General features: G+C 21.9%; 3 protein-coding genes across 3 annotated transcripts; 2 read left to right on the forward strand and 1 right to left on the reverse strand.

The window, feature by feature from the left end:
* Positions 1-863: 863 nt before the first annotated feature.
* PmUG01_12080500 (bromodomain protein, putative) lies at positions 864-3,271 on the reverse strand (the record flags this gene model as incomplete). Its single annotated transcript, XM_029007053.1, is given in 3 exon segments — positions 864-1,745; positions 1,759-2,535; positions 2,549-3,271. 3 exon segments carry the CDS (start codon positions 3,269-3,271, stop codon positions 864-866), a joined length of 2,382 nt encoding a protein of 793 aa, XP_028863481.1.
* A 3,699-nt stretch (positions 3,272-6,970) lies between these two features.
* Positions 6,971-8,467, forward strand: PmUG01_12080600 (tubulin epsilon chain, putative; the record flags this gene model as incomplete). The annotated part of the gene is made up of 1 exon (XM_029007054.1): positions 6,971-8,467. The coding sequence occupies one exon, from the start codon at positions 6,971-6,973 to the stop codon at positions 8,465-8,467; it is 1,497 nt and encodes a 498-aa protein (XP_028863482.1).
* A 3,068-nt stretch (positions 8,468-11,535) lies between these two features.
* PmUG01_12080700 (conserved Plasmodium protein, unknown function) lies at positions 11,536-12,362 on the forward strand (the record flags this gene model as incomplete). Its single annotated transcript, XM_029007056.1, has 2 exons — positions 11,536-11,904; positions 12,090-12,362. 2 exons carry the CDS (start codon positions 11,536-11,538, stop codon positions 12,360-12,362), a joined length of 642 nt encoding a protein of 213 aa, XP_028863483.1.
* Positions 12,363-12,614: the final 252 nt, after the last annotated feature.

The following is a 12,614-nucleotide window of genomic DNA, read 5'->3' on the forward strand; positions in this document are numbered from 1 at the left end:
TTTTCTTCAATTTTAATTTCACCATTTTCTTTATGTTATGAAAACATTAAGAAATATATAGAAACACACTATGAAAGAAAATATTCACAGATAATAATACGGAGCGCTACGAACTATTTTTTGTAATCAAAAAATAATACAATTTCTTAATATTCAAATGTAGAAAAAGAAAACATAGGGTAAAAATTATAATAATTTATTTGAAGAAAAATTGGAAACCTGAAATTACATTGTTCCTCCAAATAATTTACAATTTATTTATTCATTATTATTTTTTCCTTTTTTTTTTTTGTATGTGCAACTTAAGAAATGAAGGGAAACACATAAAAATAAAATACGAATAAAAAAACCATTTTATATTAAAATTTTTTCAAATATATAAAAAAAAGTTGCATACACAGATGTATATTAATATATGAATGTATCATTTTTTAATAGTTATTTAAATTTTCCTTCTCTTATTTTCGGTTATTGAGAAAAGATGTATTTTTAAAAATTGTTGTCTATTTCATTAAATTTACGAACAGTTCTAAAATAAAGGTTTTGAAACATATAAAAAAAAAGTATAAAAAAAATATTTGTAATTACAAAAACAAGGTAACAAAATAGTTTCCTTAATAGTTAAATAATATGTTAATTGTTATTAGAATTGAAAATATTATTTTGTTATATGATAAAGTATATTATATTCATTTAAGAAATAACTATTTTATTCATTTTAAGGTAAACAAACACAATTGTATATAAATATATTTAGATTAATATAATATAAATATATCGGATATATATGTATTAAAAAATTGTCCAACTAAAATTAAAAAAAAATAAAATAAATAATTTACATATTTGACCTAGTACGCCCATTAAATATTTGTGTATGTTTCATTTGGCTTATTATTCACTATCTTCTGAATCTTTTTATTCTTTAAAAATTCTTTATGAAAAAAATTATATGTATTTAAAAATTTTCTTAGGTTCAAATTCTCCATATCAGATGATGATTCACTCGAAATATCTTCACCTATGGAGTTTGGTACATATATAGAATTTAATTCATTATGATGAAAATACAGATGATCACATGGCTTGCTTAATTTTTCATTAATTCTGCCTTTAGTATTATGTCCGAATGAATTATAATTCATTGAGATATTATTACTGTTATTAACGGATAATTCGGAGTTATTGATGAATCTAAAGTTTTGGTTATTCAGATCTTCATGTTTACTTTGCGTTTCAAATATAGAATTATTACCTATTTTATTCTGTTTATTTAAAAAGTAATTTTGCGTGTTTATATTTGCATGTTTATTTCTATCATTGCAATGGAAGCTATTTTCTCCGTATTTTTTATTTCCTAATAAATATGATTTTAACTTATCAGAAAATTGGGATTCGTTTTGATCATTATACATTATATTGGACAAATTCTTATCTAATGTTAGTATGTTTTTAATATGATGTCTTCCAACACCTAGTAAACAATTTTTGTCATAAGAAATATTTTTGTTAAAATCATCAAAATCTGCTACATCTAAACCGAACATCCTTAAATCATTAAAAGCAGAATAGTATAAATTACTTGAATCTGCGTTATCTAAAATGTTATAAATATTTGGAAATATGCTAATGAATGTGGGAAGATTTTCTTCTCCAATAAAATTTTTCACGCTCTCTTTATAATTTAAGAGTTTCATCGTTAATTCCTCCTTTTCAATGTTGCATGTTGTAACTTCTTTTGATTGTTTTTTTTTTTTTTTCAAGAATATCTTCATTTTCAGTTAAATCCCTATTTAATGAACCACCAGAATGATTTTCAAAAAATTGGCTTTTTTTTAGGATTTCATTATTAATATTTTTATTATATTTATTATAATGGTTGTTATTTGTTCTAAAAATATTGTCATTATTAATAAATGAAAAGGAATTAATGCAACCTCCAGCATTATCTTTATTACAGTTTTTATGTATTTTTCCACAATTATCATGTTGAATAGTATTCCCCGAATTATTAAAACAGTAATTATTACGTTTCTCTCGACTTAATAATTTACATTTTTCATTATATAAGTCTAAATTTTCATTTGCATCACATCTCTTTCTTTTTCTAATATATTCATATAACTTCTTGTAACTATCATTAATGTCTGTTAAGCAATCTTCATTAATTTTTTTTTGGGGCAAAAGAGATTTTTGAAAAAAAATATTATACAATGATTTACTAATATTTACATAGTTATATAAGTTGGGATGGTTATCTTTTTTATAAGATAACACTTTAATTAATGAATTAAAAATATCCTTTGATTTGTCATTACTATTCAATATAGTATCTATGATTGCGCTAAAGTTTTCCTGCTCTATCAAATTTTCTAGACTAGAACTTGTGTTATCATTTCCATTATTATTATTATTATTATTATTATTATTATTATTATTATTATTATTATTATTATTATTATTATTATTATAATTATTATAATTATTATTATTATTATTATTATTATTATTATTATTATTATTATTATTATTATTATTATTATTTATTATTATTATTATTATTATTATTATTATTATAATTATTATTATTTATAAGGTTGTTAAAAGATCCAAATTCATTGCAACGAGAAATATTAGGCACTTTTACATTTGATTTTTCTAATATTTTATTGTTACTTTTTTTTTTTTTCTTATTAAGAGAATTAATAGATATATCTGTGTTATCATTGAAGTTGTTTTTAACATCTACATTTACTTTACATGGTCTTCCTACCTTTCCATGTTTCTTTATCTTTACATTTCTTTTATTTTCTTTTATGGTACCCTTTTTTCCATCACTTATATCAGTGTTAAGTATAGCATTATTTACAATATTTTTATCCTCGTTATGATATAGGAGATGTATATTTAAATATTTCCTATGCATTTTAATGCTAATTTTATTGTAGTAGTTTTCTACATTTTCTGCTATTTTGTGGTATATTGTACTTCTATCATTATAAGTATAACAATTGTTGATAATTAAAAAAAAATCATTTTCGAACTGTTGAAAGCTGTTATATTTAAAATTTTGAATTTTTTGTTTCATCGTGGTAAAATCCATTGGTTCCTTTATTATGTTCAAATAATCAGGAACATACTGTACGTTCACGGGGTATAAAAATATCCTTTTTTTGTCAAAAGCTATTAGTTTATTTAACAAATTTGTTAATACTTCATTTTTCCTTCTTAGTTCCTCTAGTTCGTCATATTTAATTTTGTTTATACTCATTTTGAACTTATAACACACAAAAAAAATTCAAAAAAAAAAATAACAAAATGAAAATAAAAAATAAAATAAGTAACGATGTGCACTCATATACGTATATTACATATATATATGCGTTTGTAATATCTTTTATAAATGAAACATTTTTTTTTATAGCAAGAACGTTTTTCTATAATTTAAACTTCATAACTAAAAGCATGTTATTGTTAATTACATGTCAAAATATATATTATTCAAAATGTTAAAATATATTTCCTTCTTTAGGATCATATTTTATATTTAACCATCTCAGTAAATCTTGACAATATATTTATTTCAATATTTATTATGTTCATTATTATGAAGCCTTAATCAAGTCAGAAGAATTGTGAGAACAAATCATCATAAAATTATATGGAAAAAATAAAAATTATTTATATTTTAAAAAATTTTAACAAATAAGTTGTTTTTTTATTATTTTTATAAATTAACTTACAATATTTCTTATAAATATCTGTTCATATTGTTTTGTTTTGTAATTTATTCATGAATATATATAATACATGTATATATGTACATCCTTTTAATTTAAAGGAATTATAATATTTCACTTCGATAAACCTGTACTTGAAGTTTTGTTCAATATTAAGTTACATAAGAAAAAACAATTCTTTTTAATTTTTAAAGAAGTCACGTATGGTTCCTTAAATTCAGTAAAAGTGCAAAAACGATATAAAATGTATTAAAAGGAAAAACACTTATTTTAAAGAAAAAAAAAAAAATATATATATAAATATATATATATATATATATTTATATGTATATATAGTTTAATTATAAAAGTTGCAAAATAAAGTGCAGGATTTTTTATTACATATAATATAAAAAAATAAAATAAAACGAAATAAAACAGTTCTGTATATAAAAGAGTTTTGTTAGGATTTTTCTGTTTTTCATTTAAAATTTTTATTTACTCTATTTACATACTTCGTCGGGGATTAAAACATAATATTTATTATATGTAAATTAATAAAGAACAACCTTTATTTATTATAACATTTATAAAAAGTTACGTGCGACGTTTTTTTATAGAAGTTAAGAATTGAATACATAATACATAAAATTTTCGTGATATAATACATTTCCCAATAAATAATAAAAGTTTTGGTTATCCCTCAATATGTATAAGCTTCTTCGTTTTTATTGTAAAATAGGATTATAAATATTCTTTTAACAATGTAAAACATAATTTTTTGTAGTCCATAAATATATTTTATAATTTTTTTTTTTATTTATTTAAAATGTGGAATTATATTATATAATTGTAATAATTTAAGTAAAAACAAAGATAACTACCTTTAAAATTATTTAAATGAGAATAAATCCTGTCAGTTTCATTTTCCATGATGTTTTTCAATTCTTATGCCAATTTTTTTTAATATTTTCTTTGTAACATCTATATTTTGTTTGCTCTACTTTGCGTAAAATGAGAACCATTATTTGATGAGAAAATAAAAATTTGTAATTTGTTTTTTTTATATATTTTAGCAAATGTTGTTAAATGTTCATAAGAACACTCTAATTTAATAGATTTACATGCGTTTAAAACATTGTATGCATAATATATTCAACATAATTCAAGTTGTAAACTGTTCAAAAAAAAACATAAGTAGAATGTGAAGGTAAACTTTTTTGTTCTAAATGAAATTTTCATTAGAACATAAAAGTGTGCAATGAATAATAATACTAAAATATTATGTAATTTTACAATATTATGAATTTTTTTTTATTTTGATAGTTATATAATATGATTAATCTTCGATTAATTATGTTTTACAAAATAGAGGGAAATGATTCTTTATTGGTAATTAATTTTTAACTATTTTTTTCTGAGTCATGTAATTTACAAAAAAAAAAAAAAAAGTAGCGGAGTAATTCAAATAATAATGATAATGAATATTATAAATTGTTGAATATAAAAATTTGCTGTAATATATAATGCTGATAAAAGTTAAATATGTTTATTTTTTTTTTCTGGGACAGTGTAGGAATTATAACATATCAGCTAAAATACAATAAGTTCATATTTTAGAGTTTCGAAAAGTAGTCGGATGCATATTTTTTAACATAATTTTACTTTGAACTTTTTCAAGAAACTTTAATAAGAACAAAGAAAAATTATTTTCCATATATTATATTTTTTATGATTATACACTTTATAATCTCAAACTTAAGGAGTTATTAAATGCATTATCATTAGGAACGTCCTTTTTGCTTAATTAATTTAATGTGCCACTGCATATTCTAGCAGATACCACTTTCCACATAAGATGGAATTCTTCAGTATTCGCATATTACCTTATTTACATAATAATTTTTTATATTTATTTTATAAAACTTATAATATCTAGTTAATTATTTATTTTGTTTATTCTATTTATGTAATAAATACTTATAAATATTAAAAATATGATTTTTTACATAAAATTTCTTTTCCTATTAGAATTAGAAAAAAAGAAAAGATAAGTAAAATGTGAAGACATCATCTGATTTAAAGTAGTCCATAAATTTTTTTACTTTTTTCTATTTGAAGTATTTTGCGTGTAACCATGTTTAAGAGACTTACTAATTTTTTAAGGTATGTGTATTTGTTCTCTATAATATTTTTTAATTTTACTTAATTTTCAAAAGGCGAATTTCACAAAAAGTGGTATCATTTTTAGTTCCATTAATATTGTTATGTGTTTGAATCAAGGAATTTTTTTTAATTTTGTTGTCTTTTTGTCGTAATAATACATTTAAATTTTAAATCTTAAAAATTATTTAATGTTAACCTTATACTATATATTGATTACAGCATATAAATGTAAGCCACTTTCTTTTGTAAATAAGCTTCTCTTTTTTAAGGTAAAAAAAGTAGAGTAAAATGAGAATAAAAATTTCTTTTATATAAAAATTTTATGTATTTTCATATTTTTGAATTTAAAGAATGTTTGAATTCTTAAAAAAAGTTTTTTTTTTATACAAATAAAAGAAGTTTAATTATGTTTCTTATTACTAATTTTAAACAGTCCTTGGTAGACACGAAATTACGTCATTATATTTTCTATATTGTTTTTGTTAAATTTTTTTTATGTTGGAAAAGAAGTAATTTAAGTAATTATTAATTATATGCTACAAAATTATATTAATTTCTTAAATAAATATTTATGTTTAAGCTTTTATGGAGATATGTGAACTTTCGAAAAAGATGAAAATAAAAATGGGTGAATGTGCAAACATTTTTGTCTTCATGTATAGATGCGTTATGGGAAATTTTAATTTTGATTAAACAGTATAAGCATTTAAATGCTACTAACAAAATAAATAACACACCATATTATTCTCAAGAGATAAGGGGGAGGTTAATTGGGACATGAAAAGTGGAAAACAATTATATTTTCATGTATGACACATGAATAAAAGCAAACATACATAATTACATGAGAATACGAATGAATAAATAACGCATATGTAAAAAGGGTAAGGTAGTTGACTGGGTAAAAAAAAAAACAAAACGAATCAAACATGCGTATACGAGATATAAAATAGTTTATAAGAGTAAAAAAATAAAGAAAATAAGAAATCACTTTTAAACACAGATCCGCTAAAAGAAGATAAATTTATAAATAAAAATTTGATGAAAAAGAAGGGGAAAAAGTAATTATATCAATATAAGAGTCCATGGTACGCGAAATCATATTTTTACATGTTGGACAATGTGGCAATCAATTAGGTCATGAGTTTTGGTCTGTAGCAATTAAGGAACATTTGAATAAAAAAATTAACGAGAAAAGAGAATTGGTAGGAAAGCACAGTTTTATGAACGATTCTGCATCCTCCTTTTTTGAAAATGTGTATAAAAATTTTAATTTAAATCAAAAAGAAAGTTTAAAAGCCCGAGCCATATTAATAGATACAGAAACTGGAGTAGCAAATGAAATTATGAAAAGTTCCATTTCTCCATATTTTGATGAAAATAACATTTTTACGCAACATTCAGGGGCAGGAAATAATTGGTCACAAGGATACATGTACTATGGAAAGATGTACGAAACATTAATAGATAACATAATTAGAAAAAATGTAGAAAAATGTGATTCTTTACAATCTTTTTATATTACATCATCATTAGGAGGTGGAACTGGATCCGGCTTAGGTTCCTATATTTTAGAAATGTTATCTGATAATTATAAACAAATAAAATTTAGTAACTGTGTATTTCCATCAGCTTGTGACGATGTAATTACATCTCCGTATAACAGTTTTTTTGCCTTAACAAAAATTCATGAATTTTCAAATTGCGTTTTACCTGTTTCAAATGATGCATTACTAGACATTTTAAATAGTAAAAAATTGAAAGAAAAAAAAAATGATAAAAATGATTATTCAAAGATGAATAATATAGTAGCTAATGTAATTTTAAACTTAACTAGTTCTATGAGATTTGAGGGTTCATTAAATGTGGATATAAATGAAATATGTACGAATTTAATTCCATACCCCTTTTTTAACTTTATGTTGTCCTCTCTAAGCCCTTGCGTAGAAACGGAAAATATTAGAACTTTTGATCACTTGTTCAAAAATGTTTTAAATCGTAATAATCAAATGCTCATAGCCAACCCAAAGGATGGTCTTAGTTTATCCATGGCATTTTTAGTTCGGGGTAATATCAATATTTCAGATGTTACTAAGAATGTATTGTTAATAAAAAATAATTTGAATATCCTCCGTTACAACAAGGATGCTACAAAAATAGGGTTATGTAATGTATCCCCATTAAATCAGCCGTATAGTTTATTATGTTTGATTAACTCGTGTGAAATAAGAAACAGTTTTCTGCAAATATTAGAAAGATTTAATAAATTGTTCAAAAGAAAGGCACACTTGCATCATTACTTGGAATATTTAACTATGGATGATATTTTAGAATTTAAAGAAAAAATACAAAATTTAATTTTTGAGTATAGTTATATTCAAAAAAATTCATTCTGCTCACCAAAGTTTTTAAATAGAAATACTATAAATATATTAGGATACGATATATGCGAAGAAAATGATACACATGATAATAATTATATCAACTTAGAGAGTAGTAATCCGTATTATTTGAAGTCCAAAATAAAAAAGTGCGATAAAAGTATTAGCTGGTTTGATTTTAAAACAAAACCAATTATTTAATTTAATAATGCATTTTATCCTATCCCAGATGCTATATTTAGGTATGCATGTTTGTGATCGTGCCTTATGTATTTGTTTTATCTACAATAATGCTTTAAGTATTTTTATTATTTTTTATGTAAACTTTTTTTTAAAGTTATGTTTTTTAAGTAAGTTATTTTATATTATCTTATTACAGTTAACTTCTATTTTTGTAGTAATTTCGCTTTTTTAAAGAATAACACATAAGGAATTAATATGTAAAAATTTCACTTTACTGGAAATACCATATTCTCCTAATATATTAAGGATCACATGCTATATTTTATTAATTTATATTGTATTAATTTTTCAGCATCATAGTGTTAATATTAGTAAACTTTTTACCCTGTTCTGTAGCAATGTAACATAATAGAGCCATTGAAACGTGAAGTGACATTTAAACATTTAGAAGTTGATAATTATTCTGGTTGAATGTTAAGAAACAGATGAAAAATACATGCTAATGAATAAATATTATTTTCTTTTCCTTTCCTTTTTTTGTATTTTTAAATACCTCTGGAAGTTTTTACTATAAAGGGGTTACACTTACATGATTGAAGGGACAAAAATAGCATTAATTAAATGAACTTTAGAGAAATAACATATTCGTTGGAATAGTGTTAAATAATTTGTCATTAAACTTCATATCTTATCAAAGTTGACAATATGCAGAAGTATAGAGATATTACTCATTATAAAATAAACGTAGATGATCTGTAATTGTTAATAAAAAGGGTTACATTTTTGAATAGGCTATTCCATTACGATAAAAACCACAAAAATGTGAAAAATAATCAAATTTTGAATTATATAATGGTTAAGCAACTATATGGTTAAAAGGTGATTTTCATAAGAAAAATGTAAAAAAATAATAATGTTTATTAATTTTTTTTAGCTAAAATAGAAGAAGGGACATGTTTTTATGCATATATTCATACAAATGAATTATTTATCTTTGAAAATTATGCCATGAATTAACTTTTTTCAGTAAAAATTTGTTTATGAAAATGCGCTTTTATTATAATATATACATTATTATAAAAAAATATATTATGGATATGGTTAATATTAAATTTGGCGAAATTTTTTTTTTTTTTTTGATTAAAAATCTTAAGATGTTGCATGTAAAATTTTAATTTTTATGTATTACACTGTTGTATAAGAAGAAATAAATTTTATAAAAAAGCATAATTATCGAAAAATTTGTACTTTTCCACATAACATGAAGTGTTTATTTTATCTTAACACTGCATGTTAAGGGGTGCATAAAGGTTACAAAATAAATTCAGAAAAAAAACTAAAAAACATTAATAATTCATTAGATAATATGTGGAAGTTAATTTTGCATACTAATAGAAAACACCTTAATTTTATATATGTATGTATTATGTATAGGAAATGGAGTTAATTATAATTAATTAAAAGACCCTAGATGTTAATGAGTAAATTACTAAAAAAAAAATAGGCTATGCCCACAAAATAATCCACTTAAAAGAGTTAATTTATGCGTTAAATTATATCTAAAAACGAACTATTCTATTATATTGAAGAAAAATGAGCAAACATTAAAGAATACAACAATTATATAATAATAAATTAAGTATATATGTACATACTAAATATTACAATTTAAATGCTACAGATTAAAAATAATATTAAAGTAAAAAAATGAATATAATGAAGGAGAAAATTAATTTTTTCAGTTATATTATTCTTTGATAATTTTATATTTGTCTAAATCACATTATCAATATATATATTAATATATATTGAGCTAATTATATGAAACATTTAGCTTCTATGATTTCTTTATTTTTAAATGACCATTATTTTACGAAATATATATTGATATTCACGTATTTGTGGATTTTAGCTTAGTATGAATATTTTTTAGAGTAAAAATGCAAAATATTAAAGGAAAAAAAATGTATGCAAACGCTATATTCATATATTCTATTTTTTTTTTTTTTTTTTTGTCCTCATATTATTATATAAAAAAAGAAAATTTTTTATGTTTCTTTCATTTTAAAAATTAAAAGACTAAACATTATTTATATATATTTATCTTAAATGTTAATAGAGTTTACAAATGTTAATGCACATTAATCAAATAAAATTATAGGTTAGGAAGCACTGTGATTGTTAATAACATTTTTCAATAATTATAAGGATAGAACAGCGAAAGGGAAAGATCAATTTGTTTATGTATATAAATATTACAAACTAGGTAACACTGTTTTAATGCTTTTGTACTATCATTATTATAATATTTTTATAAATAAAAATTACAATCTTATTTAAGACTTCAAGAAGATAAATTCTAAGGGGTGCATAAATAAGTGGTGTAATATATATTGTTTCCTGCCCTTTTTTTTTTTTTTTTTTTTTTTATTATTATGTTCATACTAGGATATTTTGAACACTTAAAATTTATATTAAATGCATTATGCTTGTAACATTTAATAGAAGGCAATTATTTTAGTTTCGTTTTATAAATATATTAATAGAGCCTACTCAGAGGCACTTTTCTAACGTATATATATGATTCGAAAATTAAGTAATATAAAATATTTAACATTAATATGTTTCTTTAAAGAATTTTATGTTTTTTTATACGATTTTTATTTATATATTGCATTTTCTTTTTAATCAATGTGGTAATTTTATAGAAAAATAAACAATAAAGTCTCCTGGGTATAACACTTAACAACCTGTTCTGTGTATTTTGAAAATACACACTCAGATTTACTCTTTCTTGAGTAGTTCGATAAATACTACTTAAAGATATCAAGATAAAAGTATTTTAAGCAAATTTATTCCGAAGATATAGTTTTTATTTTATATAATAAAGGTCTTTATTAAATAATTTACCACGAGGATTAATGCCTCATTGTGTTTGTTAAAATAGTTTCGTATATTTAAATTGCCCATAATTTATTATAGTATTATAAAACATACTAAAAAAACGACTTAACAGATATCCGCCATTAAACCTTTTTTTTTATTTTATTTTTTTAAATATAAATTTAAGAATAAAACTGAAGAATATGGCTGAACCCAATTCAACTGTATCTTCACTTTTAAGTGGGAACTTAACTACCTTGATGCGAGATTTATCAAGTGCAACGGATAATAATACAGCTGTACCTACCCTTCTTAGCGAAGGTACAACTAATTTTAGCAGTTCATTATTATCTTCACAATTACATAATATTACAACTTCAGGAGGAGTAACTGATATTACAAATGTTACCACAGGGGCAATTACAAATTCGTTAGAAAGAGTAGTAAATACGACTGTGAGTACCATAAGAGATATAATTACTAATAATACTTCTAATACAACTTTAGGCCTAGACACTTCATATGGAACTAATACAAATACAACAGTTTCCTCGAGTTTTCAGAATAACGCTGTCGCAATTACGATACTTACCTTATTCCTTTTTGTGGTAGTGGCTTTATTGATATACATATATAATTTAGTAAGAAATTTTCCATATTTTAAAGAATTTATATTCCTTATATTCATATTTAATAATTTACCAATAATTTTATTCATATAAATATTCATTATTCCAAAATTTAATCCGTTATTTAGGAAAGAGAATATTTCATGGCATGGTTTTGTCCCAAATTAAAGAAGAAAAGGGATTTAAAAGAATTAGAAAACGCAATAAACGAACTAATGGAACTTGCACATCATACAGAAGACGATGAAGAAAAAGAGAGACTTAAAAAGAAAAGTAAAACAAGAAAAATGCTTTATTTAACTAGTGATGATGATGGTTATAATAATGATCAAACAAAACATAGAAGTAAAGATAATAGTGGTAGGGGTCCCGATATTTTGAGAGAAATACATTTAGATTAATGTAAAATGTGTTATAAATTATTCTATGTAATTCTTTTTTATTAATGGGGAACAATTATTTTTTATATTCGAAGATTATTAATATGGACAATTATTACTATTCAATATTTTAATTTTAATAATGTAACATGAACAAAAATAAAAAATAAAATGAGAATGAAATATTTTTTATATTAGTATTATATAATCTCCAATATATAAAAATTTTTTTATATTAGCCTTGTATAGTGATAATATTCATTCTTAACGTAA

The sequence above is a fragment of the Plasmodium malariae genome (genome assembly GCF_900090045.1).
Source record: "Plasmodium malariae genome assembly, chromosome: 12".
Lineage (NCBI taxonomy): Eukaryota > Apicomplexa > Aconoidasida > Haemosporida > Plasmodiidae > Plasmodium > Plasmodium malariae.